Source organism: Ursus maritimus, unplaced genomic scaffold (genome assembly GCF_017311325.1).
Source record: "Ursus maritimus isolate PB19 unplaced genomic scaffold, ASM1731132v1 scaffold_5, whole genome shotgun sequence".
NCBI lineage: Eukaryota > Metazoa > Chordata > Mammalia > Carnivora > Ursidae > Ursus > Ursus maritimus.
In genome coordinates, this window is record NW_024426663.1 from 71425310 (window position 1) to 71445003 (window position 19694).

Here is a 19694-nt window from a genome sequence, read left to right on the forward strand (position 1 = left end):
TCCATATTATCCAAATTGTTAGGGCAGGACTATATCCATGCAAAGAGTACTCATATACTACTAATAAAAAAATCTCTATTATGCTTTTTAAAAAATATAATTGACAAACCCCTTTAATTTTTTCATGTTTATTTCCTGGTTTAAGAATTAAAAAAATACTGGGCGCCTGGGTGGCTCAGTCAGTTGAGCATCTGCCTTCAACTCAGGTCATGATCCCAGGGTCCTGGGATCAAGCTCTGCCTTGGGCTCCCTGCTCAGTGGGGAGTCTGCTCCCTCCACTCCTCCCCCTGCTCATGCTCTCTCTCTCTCCAATAAATAAATTAAAATGTTAAAAAAAAAAAAGAGAAAAGAATAAAAAACTGCTGGTATTTATATGGTAAATAAGATCACAAACCTACACAGCAAAATTTAAAGTGCATATAGATATGAAACATACATCAACTTATCTTTATTTACTGTTTAACATACTCTACACAGTATTCCTCATTACATAAAAAAAAGATTCTTTACCTGCATCAGATAATATTCTGTCTTTTCCCAGACTTTTCTTCTCAAGGTTATTCAAAATGAAATCTTCTTGAAAAACATGAAGCAGCTGGGTTTTTCTGCCTTGCTGAATGTAAATAAACACCAACATAAGTTGACATATATGTTATTTACCTAATGCTGAGTGGCCAAAAAAATAATACTTACAAGTTTGGTAATGGGATCTAACGCGATAATGCATCCTGGCCTGGCTGTTGACTGTTGACTTACGATGTTAAACACTTCACCAACGTATTTCTGTTTTTTAAAAAAAATGGATATCTCCCTTATTAAACAATTAAATTAAAAAATCATTAATAAATAATATGAAATTTCAGTTATAGTAGATAAATAATAAGTAAGTTCAAGTGGGGCTAAATAAATTCACAAGTCACTTTCATTATAAACATTCCAGGACTTAACCTTACTATTCATTACAGGGGAATGAACAGGAGTTACGGGTCAGTCAATGCAGAGAAGAACAAAAGCAATGTGTGGTGATTGTTAGAGGGAAGAATATTTTACCTCTATAAATGTGAAAGACTGAATTCAATGTCACAGAAATGTTCTAAGAATCAATACTTTTTAGGCATTAATTTTGAGGTGAGAAAGATGGAGCTGAAGAAACAAGTTGCTATACTACTTACGTATGCTGATTTCTCAAGCTATGCACGTCCTGACTGCTCTAGTCAAGGCCACATTGTTAAATTTGATCTTCGTCACACTTAATCTATGAGCAGCATTTGATTCTAGTGATCACTCCCTTCCTGAAATAACTGTCCTCACTTGGTTTCCACTATATACCACATTCACCCCGCTTTTAACAATGGGATGCCCCAGGGTTCAATCCTATCACTTCTACTTTCCTTCCGTGATCTCATCCATCTTCACACCTTTAAATTCATTTTCCGACAACTACTTATTTTATAGCTTCAGGTCAAACCTCCCTTTAAATTACAGACTAGCATACTAGATCTCTTGGGTGTCAGTCATCTCAAAATCAACATGTTCAACACTAGGCTCTCAAATCCACTTATTTTTCAAAATCAGCCTCTTAGACATTCCTCTCAACTCAACTCAAAGTCATTCTATTCTTCCCTGTGCTCACACACAAACATGAGGCAGCATCCTCTTTTTCTCACACAAGCTCCACATCCAGTTCAATCCTGCCTATTCAATGTTCAAACCACATTCAGATTTGACCAATTTTATCATCTTTACCACTACCACTTGCTACGATTCTATACCCCTTTGAGTCGCTCCTGGACTACTGTATGTATACTGTACAGATTCCTGCACTGGCCTCTCTGATGCTACTTCTGCTTCCCATGTCTGATCTATACAGCAGCCAGGAAGATCTTTTCAAAACCTAAGTGAGATCATATCAATCTGTCATTATCTTCAATGGTTCCTATGTTATTCACAGCCAAAGTTACCACAATGGTCCAGAAGGGCTTGTAAGATCGGGCTAGGCTAATTTTCTACCTTTATCCCTGCCTACGCTCTACCTCACTTACTCCGCCCCAGCCACGATGTCCTCCTTGCTGCTCCTTTACATACCAAACATGCCCTGACCTCAGGATTTCTGCCCTGGCTGTTTCTCTTCCTAAAATACTCTTTCTCTAAATATCCACATCCATGTCCTTCATTTCCTGCAGGTCCTTACTCAAATGGTACCTTTTCTGTGAGGCTTTTTCTGACCAGCACCTTACCCGGCATTCCCTTCTGCAACACAGTTTCTCTATGTAGTATTTATTGATACATTTTTACCTTTTTTTTTTCTATACCCCTTTCACTAGAATGTAATCTCAGATTTTTGTCTGTTCTCTTCACATCTAAATTCCCAGCATTTAAATAAGACCTGAAAAATAGAAGGCCCTCAATAAATATACATGTTTCTACTATAACACTGTTATATGTATTTGGAAAAACCTTGCATTCTGAAAAACCACACATTAAAAATAATTCAGGGGAAAGATAGGATTGGAGCAGACCACTGACGCCTATGCAGCTGTATAACCAGAACATTAACAAAAACATTAACTGGTCACTGAGGAGATGGCTTGAATCTCCTAAACAAGAAGCTCAGTATGGCTGAAGGTTACCTCAGGGGATACTGAAAAATACCAGAACTCAGAGTGGAAATACTAGCTTGCTGGAGGCGCTAAGACAATGCAGATGGTGGGTTGCTTTTAGCTGTGCACAGGAAGAAGTGCCACCTGTCACAAGACAAAGGCTTTGCGATGGTGTTGAAGGACTCCTAACTGTACTGCAACCAAGCTGAAAGCTTTTTCCTTTCTTGGTTAAGATCAAAATTCTACTGCTGTAACTCCAGCTCCCACTGCCTTGAAAAAAACTGCAGAGGAACCAACATAACTTCCACATTTATATTGCCAGTAGTCCTCATTTATCTCTGAGCAAAAAAGCATTACAGAAACACATATTGTATGACACTAGACTCTTATTTTTGGAATGAATGAAAGAAATGGTTTCTTTTTAAAGAAGCTGAGAATCGCTGTAATGGTACATTGCAAGTGTGAAGAAAAATAAACTAACTACAAAATATACATCTATTTATTACAAAATTATATGTCACAATTCTAGAACATGCCTAAAAAGTATACACGAAGTATCTGAAACTTCATACTATACACTTAATTTTAAAGGCCATTTACTTACAGAAATGTCAGGATTAGAAAGCTCATACAGAAGTTTCTTGGCATCAATAACAGCTTCATATAATCTCAGATATTGTCCATCACTTGCTACGAAGCATGCACTAGGAGAGTTGCAGTATGCACCTAGAAAGTATTTACAAACATTTAAAATTTAACCCTTAAACGATAATATCAGAAAAGCTAAATTTCTTAAATAAAATTCAGAAAGCTTACCTAGACAGTAACTGGGTATAAGAGTGGGCAGCCAGGCCACATTGGAAAATGCAGAAACATGTAGAGAATTAATCCGGGCAAGTTCAGAAACACCTCCAGAAAAAGACAATGGCCCAACCGGATCAACTCTCCAAAGAATAAGCTCACTATAAACTGCATTGGGATCCTGAAATGTCACGTCAACGCTGCTTTTATTCTGTTGTGCCATAGAACATTCTTCAGTATTTACAGGATCGCAAGGTTGCTTTTGGTTATCAACATCTGGTGTCCTTAGTGCATTATGGTGTGACGTTGTCAGCAATAATGGTAATACTGAGTGGCAAGCCAAATCATTAAGATGAAAGCGATGACCACAATATCTGGATTTGTGAGAAATACTGAGAACTGTAGAAAAAGCAGACTCTTCAGCAAAACTGACCAGCCACTGATTCAGAGAGCCATCAGCATGCTTTGAAATCATCATAACATTGGGAGTAAAAATACTTAATTTTAAACTATTAGTTGATTTACTGTGGCCAGCAGAGATAAGCATTGATGTAGACCGTGTGAGGCTGGCAGGTTTTTGTTTCCCTTGCTGAATAGCCAAGTCAACATTCTTGGTGCAGGCATACATCACTATGCTTTTACAGAGAGAGTTCGCATCACCTGTGGGAAAAGCTACAGGAATTCTGGAAACAAAGGACACCTAGAATTAAGAAAGTAAGCATTAGAACATATGAAATAACACAAGGAAATAATACAAAACAGTACCCACATTTAATGAGAAGCAGCTCTCCAGAGATCATAATAATAGTACCTGGACTTGACGAAACATACCAGGCTGGTATTCGTCCAGCCAATCCACATGCCAAACTAGCAAAGAGCCATCCATGGGATGAATACTGAATAGCATGTCTGCATTTTTACTCCATTCAGACAGAAGTACTTCAATCTGATGATCAATGGCAGCTGATGGTAATGGTACAAAACTTGAATTTGGTACCATTTTATCACTGCCCAATTCCTTTTTTTCATGATTTATTTTCAGATCATCCACACCATCATCCATTTCTATAAGCAAAAGAATTAATGAACCAAGTAAATACAATTAAGCTATTAAGAAAGATCTTTGTAAATGCATTCAAGATGAAAAACATAAAAGCTTTCATATAAACAAGAAATTGGCTCCTCTTTAAAAATAAATTTGCTCCAGGGATATAAGGCCACTAGAGTTAACTCAGCAGTCAGAGGGCCTAGAGGACTGAGTCAGTGGATTAATGGTAGAGGACTGATACTGGACTGGAAAATAGGTAAACTGGTTGTACCACAATTCAGAAGTAAAACATACTACACTTCCCTGGACCTTAGTTTTTCTCAATGAAGGAGGAAGAACTGAGTCTACAATTCTGGGGTGAATTATTCAAATATACTATTGGAGTGTAATTTGTACTTTCTTCATAATATTGGATTTTTTAAAACCTGAGTCTGCTACACTAGAGATGCTCTAGGTATATGCACTTATAACTGATACAATGCCTTAAAGAAACTATTGTAAAGAAATACATTTACAGTGTCCAATTTCCAGATTTCCTTCTATACACAGGTAATTTCTAACAAGTTCCCAGGTAATGTCAATGCTACCAGGCCACAGACAGTCCTTTAAGTAGCTAGGCCCTAGCGACTGACAGAAGCATAAGCATAGAGAGCCTGTATTATTCTCTAAGAGAAAGACACTGGGAACAGGAATACCAATACCGGATTATTAACTGACTAGTCCAAAGTTGTATTAAGACACTGCAATTTTGAGTTTCTGAAGCTAGTAGCTAGTGTTACCCCAATATAAAAATCTTAGCTATTGTCAACAAAACTTAACATTTTTTTTATCCTTCTTAAAGCTTTACCTTCATCAGATTTTACATCTGCCTGATTAGAGTCTTCCACACTGGCCTCAGAAGATGGTTGTTCAAAACTTTTTCTAAGTTGCTGTAAAAAGACTTCCATGGACAAAGTAAAATGCAACTCTTTGTTGTTCAGCCAGTGTACCACAAAAGGCCCACTCTTCTCATTATTTTCACTTAGACTTAGAGATGTGATAGAAGGAAGAAGTGGAATGTCTATAAAGAACAACAAAACACACACACGTAATTAATATTTCTATCATTCCAGCGTACAAAACATTTCATGTCTCCTATTTTTACTACTGCTAATCTGTAAACCTCTGTACTAGATTTTAAATAAGACTCCCAATATAATGTTTGCCATGATTATTATCAATGATCACAGCTTTAAAAATGGTAAATTTAACATAACTATTAAAAAGGAAAACAATTACATATTCTAGGTCATAGAACATAATTTATTTATATATACATAGATATTTTCTTCAGTTCAAAAATATTCTCATTAAGAAATAAATCTATAATTTGTAGACATGTTAAGAGGAAAGTATCTTTAAAAATTTCTCCAAGAAAAAAATGCCTTCAATACGTCAAAGGAATAAGTGACTTATCTCAATTTTAACAACTTATTAACTTAAGTTTTTAAATGACCTACCTAATGCTAAGCTAGATAATGCCAATTTATTAGCATCAAGATTCAAGTTGGAAAGTAGAAACTGAGATCCCCATCTTATACTCAAGGAAGGCATTCAAGACAAAACCAGGTAAAAAAATTCTTTCTTCGTATTATTTTTCATCTAATTGTTAAATTAAGTATATTGAAGTACAAATTCAGAGTAAATTGTGACAAATGATAATCCCTAATTAATAGAGAGGTGAAGAAAAGTTTGTCTACCATACTAAATCACATCTAAACTAAATCATGCTGGAATCTGCTGAACAGTAAAGGCTAAAATGGATTCAGGGAAGGTAAACTATTTTCCACAGAACAAATTTGTTGATTTTTTTTAAAAGAAAAGAAAAATAATTTGACTTAATTACCTGCTGGAACAATGTATCAATTATTAGACACCAATAAAAACAGTATTATAGAGAATGGATGATAAAGGAAAGGATAAAAGAAACTTTCTCCTATTCTTTCTGTTGGAGGAAAGTTCTAAGAGTTCATAGATATATCCAATTCAATCCAAGAGCTCTGTTTATAAATGCAGATTCATTACTATAATTACTTGATTAGTATTTATCTATCCCCTTCCTAATGATAGGCTTCAGGAGAGCAAGGATCACACCAGTTTCCAACACCACTATACCTTCAGTTTCTACCACTATCTCTAGTTGCTATTTGGCACAGGCTAAACACTTAGTAAAAGTCTTGAGGGACTGTACTGCCAATCCTATTATACCTAGGTGGATATACATTAGTGCCAGAGAATCAAAGAGGCCCTCAAGAATCTTATTCAGTATGATTTTCTGATTTTCAAGTTACAATCACCACAAGAGAAATCAGCAATGACTCTAGGAGACCACAGGCCTAGCTGTTAAATATGCGAAGCAGAGGCTAATGCAGGCTTTTAGCAGCAGTATTCTCAGTAAAAGGAACCTTACCATTTCTTCTATCTCCTGACCTCAAAGAATTTCATTAAAGCCATTTTTTATGAGAGATCATCAGGGTAAGGGCATAAGAACTAGAATTAAAAGAACATGCTCTTATGAGCTCTTCTCCTCTATTTCTATTGATGGGCAAAGAAGTGAAGCTCTATCTGAAAGTTTGGCCTTGAACAAGAAACACAGCATCCAGAAAGGTCATTCCAAAAGGTCTAACTCAGGGAAAAGAGACCTCCATAGTGTCTAATCTAGCTGCTAATAATATTATTCTGCTTTGATTTGTTCTACCTATATGGATTTTCCTTAAGGACCTATTATCTAAAGAAAGGTTTCAGAGTTTTCCTAATTGGAAAGTTGTCAAGGAGATGCTACACTGGAACTTAGGGTTTATTTTTCTGTAACCCCTCAGCCTTTTCCACTAAAGGTAAGAATCCAAGCTTTATTTATTCTCAAAATGTTGTCCTTTATTCAGAAGAGACTTTCACAACAACTCCAGTAGTCTCAGAGCTGCCTCTGGGTATTACAAGCACTGACAGTGTATGTTTTTTGATAAGGGTAAGGGTATTTCCCAAGCCTATATAAAGTTTTACTAAAAATAGTTCAGTATCATCCCCCTTCATTTTCTTGGCTCATGGATTCTTTTAGAGTTGGGACTGTTGTTAACCAAATGAAAGCTAAGAAAATCAGCAAATACTCTTTATTCCTGGTGGAAGTATCTCTACCGTTAACTTACCAGAACGTTTCTCACTTTGATTCAGGTAACTAATGAACCACATTTATTGTTATGTTTCCTTGAAGAATGTAATATTACTTCAAATCTAGGGAGACAAACTGTAAGAGACGCTTAGCCATAGGTAACAAACTGAGGGTTGCTGGAGGGGAAAGGATGGGAGGATGGGGCAACTGGGTGATGGACATCAAGAAGGGCACTGGGTGTTATGTAAGACTGATGAATCACTGAACTCCACCTCTGAAACTAATAATACACTATATATTAGTTAACTGAATTTAAATAATAAAAAATAAATTAAATTAATGGAATATTAAAAAAATAGGTAATGCTTATTTTATGCATAAGAGTATCTCCATATATACAAAAACCCAATAGTGGTTAGCTATAGGGGAGAAGGACTAGGGTGGGGCAAAGGTGAAAAGAGGCTTTCACTTTCCACTTTCTGTACAGATGGTATTTATCATGTGCAAATACTGTTTTTAATCTTTTCCCCAGTAATATTCCAAGATTCCACTTTAAATGCCACAACTCTGATCATTTGTTTTATAAACTCACAGAAAACATTTACTGAAAGATGAGCACTTTAAATCTTCAAATTCACAGATAAATGCAGATATTCTAGATTTTTAAAAATCTGTCTAATAGTACATATTTGACTACGGGAGGTAAGTTTCTTAATTCTGCCAGTTATAACTTCTACATATTTCTGCCCTATTTCTGGAAGATCGCCTAAGATCAAGCATTAGACACAATGGTTTTATTTTAACGACTCTACAATAGTTAAAAAATACTATTCTGTGGTGTTAACCTGTTAAGTGTTAGCTCAGATCTCAACTTTTAAATAAACTAATTAAGAATCTCAATGACTTATTAAGATCTTAATCATAAACCAAATCATAGCTTTAAAAAGCAAGTAAGCAAAGACCTATTTTTGTGTAATTAATGAGCTGGCTATAATGAAAAGTTAGATAAGCAAGTCACCTTCAATTTATTACTTATTCAAAACCAGAAATAAAATATCTTTCTTATAAAATTAATTTGCTCAAGTCCAAGAACAGTTGTTGAACAGTGTTCTATTACCTGTGGCTGGGTTGATGCTGGCGGCAATGTGGAAGTGGCAAAGTGCGTTGGCATGCAGTGGAGCATTCCTGTGGACAAGATGAGGGTCCTGCTGGTGTGGCAGGTACCCCGTATGTGCTACAACAGCAAGTGATCTCCTATGACCTCTGCGAAAATGTCTCAGATTTACCTGTATGAGTAAAAACAAAGTAAAACCAGTGGCTACAATGTCATAAGCACATATATTTATCGGTTACAAAACGATTGTTAGACATTATTCTCGATTTCATTTTTCCATTTTAATTAACTAATTTTTAATTCCAGTATAATTAACATCATTATGTTAGTTTGAGGTGTACAATATGGTGATTCAACAATTCCATACATTACTCAGTGCTCATCATGGTAAGTGTACTCTTAATTCCCTTCACCTATTTCACCCATCCTCACACCCACTACCCCCCAGGTAACCATCTCTTTGGTTTTTTATCTCTTTTTTCTTTGTTCCTTTCTTTTGTTTTTTAAGTTCCACATATGAGTGAAAGCATATGGTATTTGCCTGACTCTGACTGACTTATTTCATATATTTTCTATTTCAGATGAGTTTATATGTACAAACATCTTTCAGTGCTTTTGTGCAGCAAATTTAAAACCTGAAGAATAAGCTTAGCACTAAACTGCCTAACTTCTTTTAACAATCACAGAATATTTTGCAATTTTTATTTGGTTTATTTTCTGATAATTAATTGTTATAAAACAAAAATACACAACGTGTCTGTGGATAATGATGTCTCTATGCATACTGCTCCCTTTGCATCCAGTTTACTCCCTATGAGCATAAAGCATTGAACAACATCGCCATCATACATTAAGATGATATTTCAAGTATCATGGTTAATCCGCTAAGCTTCTTCACAGAGATCGTGACATCTGACCCATAAGGCAGAGTGCTGATATCTGTTTATTCTCATCTTTCATATGATAAAATAGTTTCTACAGGATGCAAGGTCATCTAAACATAGAATGAGAGTCTTCTTTCCTTGAATAATACTTTCCCTTGAATAATATTCTTTCCCTGAATAATACTTTCAGGTATTATTACACATAACCATTTTATCAGTTGTTAAGTCTCCAGGCAATATATATTTAATTATATTCTGAGCCCTGAGAATACTCTCCAAATTTGACAAATAGTTTTTCCGTAATTATACAAAGCATTCAAAGACAAATCACTTTTAGATCTGTTTTCCATATCAAGAAAATAAGAATCTGTATTACTAATCTATGTTCAATTAATTTAAACATCAAAAATTTACTTTTACTTTCTATACTAATCATTAAAATAAACACTTCAAGGGGCACCTGGGTGGTTCAGGCAGTTGAGTGTCAGACTCGATTTCAGCTCGGGTCATTATCTCAGGGTCATGAGACTGAGGCCCTGGTTGGGCTCCAAGCTGGGCATGGAGACTACTTAGGATTCTCTCTCTCCCTTTCCCCCTGCACCCCGCCCCACTGTACTCTCTCGTTCTCTCCAAAAAACAAAACAAAACACAAAAAACCCCACAAAAACAAACAAAACAAAAAACTTCAAGTTCCGGGAGGTTCTAAAGATTAACAAATATAGAACAGAATCGGATAAACTATTCTAATCATTCCTGTAATTATGACAGGACAAAACACCCCAACCTCTAAACCAAGTAAAAATATAAATAATTCTTACAGTCAAATCTTTGCACTCTCAGATTTTCATTTGTTATTTTAGCTAAGTGTGATCTTCCTTTTGTTATCATCAGTTAACCTAAGATTAATTTCATAATTATAAGTAGTTTTATGCTCTTAAATACTTAAGCATATTTTTGGGGTGCCTGGGTGGCACAGCGGTTAAGCGTCTGCCTTCAGCTCAGGGCGTGATCCCGGCGTTGTGGGATCGAGCCCCACATCAGGCTCCTCCACTATGAGCCTGCTTCTTCCTCTCCCACTCCCCCTGCTTGTGTTCCCTCTCTCGCTGGCTGTGTCTATCTCTGTTAAATAAATAAATAAAATCTTTAAAAAAAATTTAAAAAAAAGTTTTCTGAGAATTGTTTTCCTTATATGTTTTTCATAACTAACCATATAACTTGCAATATTAATTAGGATGAATGTTACAAAAAAGGCAATGTACAAAAGGTTTTAAAACTTGTAGGAAATAACATCTAACAAAAATACTTACATCCAAAGCATTTTGAACTCGTTCTTTACTGGAAGCATTTCTTTTGAAGTTATTTGTTAAATTAATTGGTTCCACCCAATGGTTGCAGTCACCTCCATATAACAAACAATCATTTGGTAAAAATGTCTCTACCCAAAGACGACATACATTATCTTTGCAGCAAGTCAACAATACATTACATACAGAGGCCCTGAGGAATAAAAAGATTTTAGAGGAAAAAATATAAATTTCACACATTCTACAGTGTTTCTGTAATTAATTAAACACAACAAAGGTACTGATGAAGAAAATGTCAATATACACTTATGCAATGTATTCAGTCAAAACCATTAAAATTGAGTGGGCATTTGATTTCATCACAGCAAATACCTGCTAACCCATTTCTTTTCTGCCTAGAATTTGGTAGTTCCTGTTTTAAGAAAAGATTCTTCTTACAGCCAAAGAACAAAGACTGAGACAATGCCATAATCTTTCAGTCACTAAGCAAGGGAAAAAACCTACATCTTCTTTTAAAATGTTGTGATTTATTCAGTGGATGGTTACCATTCAGATTCCTTCATAATACTTCATTTTTACTTTCTGTAAAGCTACAAGCACACCGGTCAGTAACAAGCTACACTAACTATTTAGTACACTTATTCTCTCCTTGCTCAACATTTGCAAAAAGCAATGACTACATGAATAGAAAAATCACAATAAAATAATTACTAGTCACCTCCTTCCTTATTCTTGACTTCTACTGAATTCATTGTCTTTCCAGTCACAAAATAAAAGCAAGATCAATTACATACATATTAATAAACCCCATCAGCATCGGGAGTTCAAAGGTTGAACCCCCATCAACAAAGACTACCTTTATTGGGTAACTCATCAAAAAAAAAAGGAAAGAAAGAAAAAGAAGTCACAATGTCCTGTAGTAGACACATATTCAAACTAATCAGACTGAAAAACAACAATCAGTACAAGACTTCTATCAATTAACTCAGTAAGTTAAAGAAAAATAAAGCGGAAATCAAAATATTTTGTAGTAGTCGCTTTGTTAAACCTATCTGCTTGATTTAAAAAAAGAACTCTAACAAAGGGGAAGAAAAAGGAGGCCATCATGTTTTATGTGAGTTGCTCTCCCCTTCAGCTCCCGTCCTCTGTTCTCTCACCTCTCCCTTCCCCACTCCTTCCTCTGCCTACCCTCCTGCCTTTCCCCCATTTCCATCTACTCTCTGAGCCTCCCCTCTCTGTGCTCTCCCCCAGGGCTCTGCTTCTCAGCCTCTCCAGGCCACTCTCCCTTTGCACCTCTCCCCACGTGCTAGGGCCCCTCCTTCTTTCCTTTCTAAATTCTGTTTCTCCTTCCTTTCCCCACCCTCATGTCTTTCCCTCCTTCTTCACTTTTTCTCTGTCCCCTTCTGACCTCCTACCTCCTTCCTTCTCTCCATGTTTATCTAGCACATTCACATACACAGAGGCAGTGACAAGGAGATTAAAAGTAGGCAATCAGAAACAGAAGAAAATACATCAAAAGGCAATATGGAAAGCTGAAGGCTTGCAGTGCCCATCTGTAACTGGCAGAATGTGCAGACTTATGAAAGAAGAGCAGAAGGTAGTAGACTGAAGTAATAAATAGAGAGCAATCAGAAGAGGCATAAGAACTTAGACAAAAGGAACAAAACAAGCAAGAAAGATGCACAACTCTGAAGCCTGGAGAGGGTTTTGACCTGGGAGTGTGGGTAGCCCCAGGTGATCCTCCTCAGGATACTAGGCCTTATAGACAATCAGTACGAAGAGGTGCCAGGTAATCTAAGGAGAGCAGGTAAGAAATACCCTGCTCTGTCTGAGGCATTTCTCCGGCAATACCTCCTGTCCTTACATCTTAACAGGGTACCTTATCTTCTCTTCAATGGCACATCATATTTAGGTATGACCGCTCCCTCAAGATAAAAGGTGTGAAAGACAACCACATGATGGTAAGTGTCTGCAACACCTGTCCTTTCTTGATGTAACAACAGGCTAAGATGGTTTTGAAACTAGCTGTCTAGAACCAAATTTTCGGATGTTTTGGGGAGGGTATAACAAACCTCCCAACTTACCCTACATTCATCAGCGTTCAGTTAGTGAAGAAGTATATACTCATTACAAACACTACCCCATCCTTCTCTCTCGAGCCAGTAGTACCCTTGCATAAAGTATTACCATTTGGCTAAGTACCTTAATTTTATGTGAAAAACAATGCACGTGTATAGCCCAGTGAAAATGCCTTATCAGAAAGAGCAATGGTTCTTGATTTTAATGGGATCTCTGTCATTTTCATGAGAAAGGGTCAGCCTTCCCACCATATACCTGTAGGCAGCTGGTAAAGCAAAAATGAAATGTACAAGAGCTCAGGGAGATTAGCTGGTTCTTAAATGCCATGGACCAAAAGTAAAATTCTTGAGACCTCCAAGAGATACCCTAACAAACAGAAAATTCTAGTTCCATAACACAGTTCTTTATGCTGCAGAATATAGTTGGTAGGGATAAAATGAACACAGGCAGGAACAGAAATTGATATGTCTCGCTGGTGTTATCAGGCATTTGTCATGGCCCAGGGTAAGGCATCTGCCTCTGCCTCCACTGTGATCACTTGTACCATTACTGAGTGAACTAGGTCAGGAACAGATGTGACTGTCCTCTCTCAAAGATACAATACTTCACAAATCCCTTTTTTAGTTCTCTTGTGGTCTAACCACGTGCAAATGAAAACACTTGTCTGTATCAGAAGAAATCAGTCTCTAAAATGATGTAATCTTCATGGTTTGTGATGACAGTTACTTTTATTGGGGCCATACAACTTTTAAAACGAGAATTAACATATGCCAGAGCTCATTATATTCTAAACAGATTTTTATATACACTGGCAATGATCTCAGGAGTACTGGAGCAATAGTTCTCAAAGGGAAGCCAGCTTTTGCTAACCATAGATTCTCCACACTACTCTCCCTTAGCCTGAAGACTCAGGCACATGCTCCTAACAAGAGAACCATTACTGTTGCTACAGTGTCCTACTCCTACGCTTTATTGCACTAGTCAGCTGAGGTAGGAAGAATTGTAGCTACTGTACTAGAAAAAGCTCAAAAAAATCAGGTAACAATGATGGAAACCTGTCATTCTACATTTGTCTAAAACCATACAGTGCACAAAACCAAGAGCAAACCATAATCTAAACTATGGACTTTTACATGATAATGTGTTGATGCAGGCTCATCAGTTATAACTATCCCACTCTGGGGGAGGCTATCTATGCATGTGTGAGTACAAGGGATATATGCGAAATCTCTCTACCTTGCCCTCAATTTTAAACTACTCTTTAAAAATCAGTCTTGATATACATTTTTAAATAAAAAAATCTGGATATACTCTGCTGGCTCAGAAGACCAAAACTTAAGTCAACAAATGACCCAGGTGTCCTACTAAAGATCAGGGATAAAAGATTAAGGGAAAAACTGTACTGCTCCATGATGTGGCCAAATTGAAAATGGCCATGAAACAAAAAGCAATTTCTACCTACACTTAAGAAACAGGTCTCTGTATCTTACTAAGTATAGGCAAAAATTCAATGGGATATCAGGTCTTGCAAGGTCACAGGAAAGAAAGGAAGTATTGAGAGGTGCGCTCACGCATGCATGTATAGGCCAAACTAATACCTAGTTCAGGGCACAGTAATCTATTACTGCACACTCTTTTCCACAAAGATGTCGGATACAGTTAAAGAAATGTTTGAGGCCTCACGGTATATCCTCTCAATAAAACTGTTAAAAACAAAAAGGAAACCAGAGGAGATACACAGAGAAGTTACCAAATTAGGGAGCGAAATGTGAAAAACTCCACAAAAATGGCAATATGGGGAATGACTAAAAAACAAAAGAACGGGACACCTAACACAGAGAAGGAAAGATGTACAACTCTGTCACTTAAAGGCATCAAAGATGGAAGTAAAGTATCCTTTCACATGGCTCTCCTCTGAAGCATCAATCATAGCTGACCCATGGCTAGACATCTGCAGGCCAAGGACTGTGTAATATTACTAAAATCTTCCTAGGCAATAGCTATAGATTCTTAAAGTGAGAAGAGCAATCAATGTCAAAATGACATTCTCTTAATACACAGACAAAGTAACTAAATCGCTGACCTAGGCATGTATTTGCTTGTTTTACGCCAGGAAAATCCATTTACAGCTCGAGGATGGGCCAGATATACAAAGGAAAAGTCCATTTCTCCTTGGGAGTGTTTTTCTGAACTTTTATCCGGAGAGGTAACAGCTGTCCGCCAGTTTTCTACATTATACCATACCTTTAAAAGACAGTCATCCTAATGAGAAAAAAAAAAGAAAAACATCCACATCAGAATTAAATTAAAGATTCAGTCAAACAGCAAAGGTAAGAATTTTCTCCCCAATCACAGAACTTTAGGGATGAGAGGAATGGTGGGGTCCAGAGGAACTGAGAAGAAAATCTCTAATTCTGATACTTTTCTTTCAGCATTCCATAATTGTGTTTTGAGAATTAAAGTGCGTGAATGTATACTTTGTAAGGAATGGATCAAGGAAAATGCTAGTTATCATACACTATGCTAAATGGAGTCACTGAAGAAGACTGATAGATGAAGGGCTCATTTTCCCACTTAGCCAAACATCAAATAAGAAATCATTACCACCAGCAGGCTTATGAAGACTGCTAATTTTTGAAAACAAGAGTTTTCATCAAGTATCATATGAATGTTCAAAGTAAATGTTGGCAATGATAATAATGAGTTAATAGCTACTACTATATAAAATATTCTAAGTACAATTAAAATGGCATCTCTTAATTTGGGGAGTAAGGGAAAAACAAGGGGACTAGAATGTACCAGGTTCTGCTTTTAAGCTATAATTGCATTCTGATGCTTACAGTCAACCAGAATAAACAGCTTCACTTCTCTCCTAACAAAAACCTCCCTGAGGATTTAGGGTATCTCACATCCTCTGTCTACAGAAAGCTACAATCCATGAGAACAATGAACTTCACACATGGAGTTGTAAAAGTGAACTATTCGGTGAACCAATAATTACAAATAAATAATTTCAAGGAAATATACTATTCTGACATCAGCAGGTAAAAACGTGAAAATGATTACAAATATCCTCCTAGAAAGTCTGTAAGTTCTTGTATTTGCTCAAAAAGATTAACCACTGGACCAATATCAAAAAGTTGGTAAATGGCAGATTTATATCCAGATATACCTTTAAGTCTTTGTTTCAATTATACCATATTGCCTTTTAACACAATAATATTTAGCCAATTTTTGCATTTAACATTTTAATAGAAAATATTTTCAATGTAAATAAATTAATGAAGCCAGTTCATGTTTCTGATGTCTCAAAATAAACCAATAGCAATAGCATTTTCACAAATTACCTTCCCAGCAGTGGCAAAAAATTCTCCATCTGGTGAAAATTTCATTAAATGAATTTGGGAAGCAGTTCTGTAAATCAAACAGGTAAGAAATAATTTTTAAGGAAAATTAGAGAGAATTCAATATTACTTCTATAAACTACGTTCAGCAACTTGCTTCAAATAATGGAAAATTTTGTGATAACACAAGTTTCAAACTCAATTTTAAGTATACCTCACATATATAAAATAAAAAGTATAAATGTTTAAATTAAATATAAAAATTATTTTATGTGAAATTATCTAAGAATCTTGCAAGAATGACTGCTATTATCAGTCTTTAAAGCATAGGACAAAGAATCATAGCTCTCATTGCCTTAGAATATGAGAAAGAGAAAGATTTCATTTTCCAGTTTGGAAATCTAATTTTCAAAGCCATTAGATACCTATATTTTAACATACACTTTCATGGACAATACATCAAGATTTTGAAATGAATTCTCGCTTAAGGTAGCATTTACCTAATTAAAGATTATGTGCGGGATACTGGGGGACTTGCAAGCTGGCCGGAGTCAGCCTCCCGGCTTCACCTACACACTTGGTGCACACTTGCCTTTTTCTTCTTCAAGCAGCTTTGGCTCTTGTCCCTTCATTGCCTTCCCTTCCGGCTACCCTGTACACTGATCTCAAGACCACCCTCACTATCACTGCTTTCCTTTTCTTCACCCAATTTCCTGCTTAGACAGATTCATCTTTAATTTATTTGTGAAGGAGGCCAAAGAGGAATTCTGTCACAGTTTATTCCAAATTAAAATAACTTCTTCTAGGAAACAAACTGAAGGTTGCTGGAGGAGAGATGGGGGGGGGTGGGATAACTGGGTGATGGGCATTAAGGAGGGCATGTGATGTAATGAGCACTGGGTGTTACAGGCAACTGATGAAACACTAAATTCTACCTCTGAAACTAATAAAAACATTAACTTTTCTTCTTGATTTTAAATGTAAAAAATATGTAATAGAAAATATTGATACATATGTATGAAAAGAAGAAAATGAAATCATCAGTTTCACCACTACCACACACCCATTCCCAGGCAAAACCATTGCTAACATTTTAAGACACAGACTTCCAGACCCATCTCTCCACCCTCTCTACTTTTTGTGATAGGATATGAGGAAGGAGGGGATGGAAAGTGAGGTCATATTTACAATTTGCTTTGTAATATTTATTTTAAAGTATGTAACAAACATGTTTGCATATCAATGTGTATAGGTCTGTATTATCTTACTGGCTATGCTATTCCACTACAGATATATGCAATGCCTCAAAATAATTTAACCATTCACTGCTTTTTTCTCATTTTTGCTGCTATAAAAAAACTGGTGCAGCGAACATTCTTGTATATGCATTTTTATGCATCTGGTTAATTCTGAGGACATTCTTAAAACAAATAATTAAAAGTGCCTGATCTTCATGGCAGTCCTCTCCATGACTATGACCTTTGTCTCTAGGTCTTCTCAAAAGAGCAGTTAAGGCAGGTCCTTTTAAAGGGGAAATCAGTCCTCAGTGCTCTCCCGGCTCAAAATCCTCAAAAGAGCTTCCCAACTCGGAATAAAAGGCAAAAGCCTCACAATAACCTCTAAGCGGCCTTTACTCCAGACACAAGCTACGCACACCCTGACCACAGAGTCTGTGCTCGAGGTTCCCTCTGCCTGCAGCGTCCTTCGCCTGCTCCCTCAAGTCCCTCAGGTCTACACTCAGAAGTCACCTCTACTCTTCTTCCCCTTATCCTACTTACTTTTCTCTATCGTACTACCGATCTTCATCTAACATGTATAAAAAGTGTTTTAAACGCATCACAAAAGGAATGTGATCAAACTCGATGTTTTAAATGTGTTCCAGTTAGTGTAATGATCAGCTGCTTCTAAACTGAAACCCGAGTGCCATGGCTTTTCTGCTTAATTAAATAACCATCTCAAACAAATAGTATGTCTAATCCTAGTTATTACTGTAGACCCTGACCTTGATATAACTTAAGATTCTTCCCCTCTCCCAAATGCACGAAACACATTTCAAATTCTCAGTTGAACCCACAGAAGCCCTGCGGTGAAGGCAATATAACACTTTGCTGCTTCCTCTCCACAAGCTTACAGGAACTCTTGCTAAAGAATTTTCTATGCAAAATCCTATTCCCTCTCCATAGGTTAACCCTTTTTAAAACCTATGATCTAGCTGAGGGGTGCAAAATACATGGAACCAGCTGCTCTGAAACCTCTTTTCTAAACTCTCTATACCAGGTCTACCTTACTCTTGCTTTGGGATCTGATATATTTCTTATTACTGTTTCATATAAAACTGACTCAGGAAAAATGCCATTTAACATTCTGTCATATGGATTTACTGGTTTATAGTCTCTCTCTCCCTACCTGATCAGTGCTATAATCCAAGTACTTTTACCACTGCCTGAAACATGATAAACACTCAGCAAATATTTGCTGTATGAATGAATGAAACTTGGAGTTAGTATCTCAAGGGTATTAAAGAAATTAAGCCTGTTGATTCATACTTCCAAATTGCTTTACAGAAAAATACCAACTGCACTCCCTTATTTCAGAATAAAAGAGTACCTGTTCTCCAAACACTCACTAATAATGTATATATTATTCATCCTATTCTTTCTGGATATTTTGCATTTCTTGATTTTGAGTGAGGTCCATCAACTCTTACTTAATTTGCTATTATTCCTATGTACCACCATTTACAATTTTTCTCTTCATTGTCCATTTTTGTTTACTATTATCTGTTTTTTTCCTAGTTAGTTTTTAAGACCTCCTTTTAAAAAAGGCATTAACTACAAATTGCAAATATTTCCCCTCAACTTTTTAGTTTCCTTGCTTTACAGAAACTTTTTATTGATACAGTTCCAACTATTGATGTTTTCCTTTCCCTTCCTTTCAGTTTCTAGTTCTGGTATCATACCTAGAAAGTCTTCCCCAACCTAAGGCAGCATTTTTCATGCAACAGCTATAGAACATAAACATCAAATGTTAAATTTCCTAGTAGCCACATTTTTAAAAAGTAAAAAGAAACAGGTGAAATTATTCTATTTAAGGGGAGCCTGGGTGGCTCATTGGTTAAGCATCTGGCTTCAGCTCAGGTCATGATCCTGGAATCCCAGGGATCCAGCCCCCTGCCTCTGTGCTCAGAGAGGAGCCTGCTTCTCCCTCTCCCTCTGCCCCTCCCACCGCCCATGTGCGCACTCACGCGCTTACAGGCTCTCTCTCTCTCTCTAGCTCACTCTCTCTCAAATAAATGAAATCTGAAAAAAATAATAAATTATTTTATTTAAGCTGATATATCAAAAATATTACCATTTCAACATGTATCAATTAAAA

General features: G+C 36.5%; 1 protein-coding gene across 2 annotated transcripts in view; it reads right to left on the reverse strand.

The window, feature by feature from the left end:
- DMXL1 (Dmx like 1) overlaps window positions 1–19694 on the reverse strand; it is a 128285-nt gene that overhangs the window by 81774 nt on the left and 26817 nt on the right. For both annotated transcript variants that reach the window (XM_008699025.2, XM_008699024.2), the window contains exons 6-15: window positions 16323–16389; window positions 15059–15237; window positions 10900–11089; window positions 8712–8880; window positions 5297–5509; window positions 4213–4466; window positions 3417–4101; window positions 3205–3326; window positions 694–783; window positions 511–613 (exon numbers count right to left, since the gene is read on the reverse strand). In XM_008699025.2, the coding sequence (XP_008697247.1) occupies window positions 511–613; window positions 694–783; window positions 3205–3326; window positions 3417–4101; window positions 4213–4466; window positions 5297–5509; window positions 8712–8880; window positions 10900–11089; window positions 15059–15237; window positions 16323–16389 (2072 nt within the window). The remainder of the gene's footprint in view (window positions 1–510; window positions 614–693; window positions 784–3204; window positions 3327–3416; window positions 4102–4212; window positions 4467–5296; window positions 5510–8711; window positions 8881–10899; window positions 11090–15058; window positions 15238–16322; window positions 16390–19694) is intronic.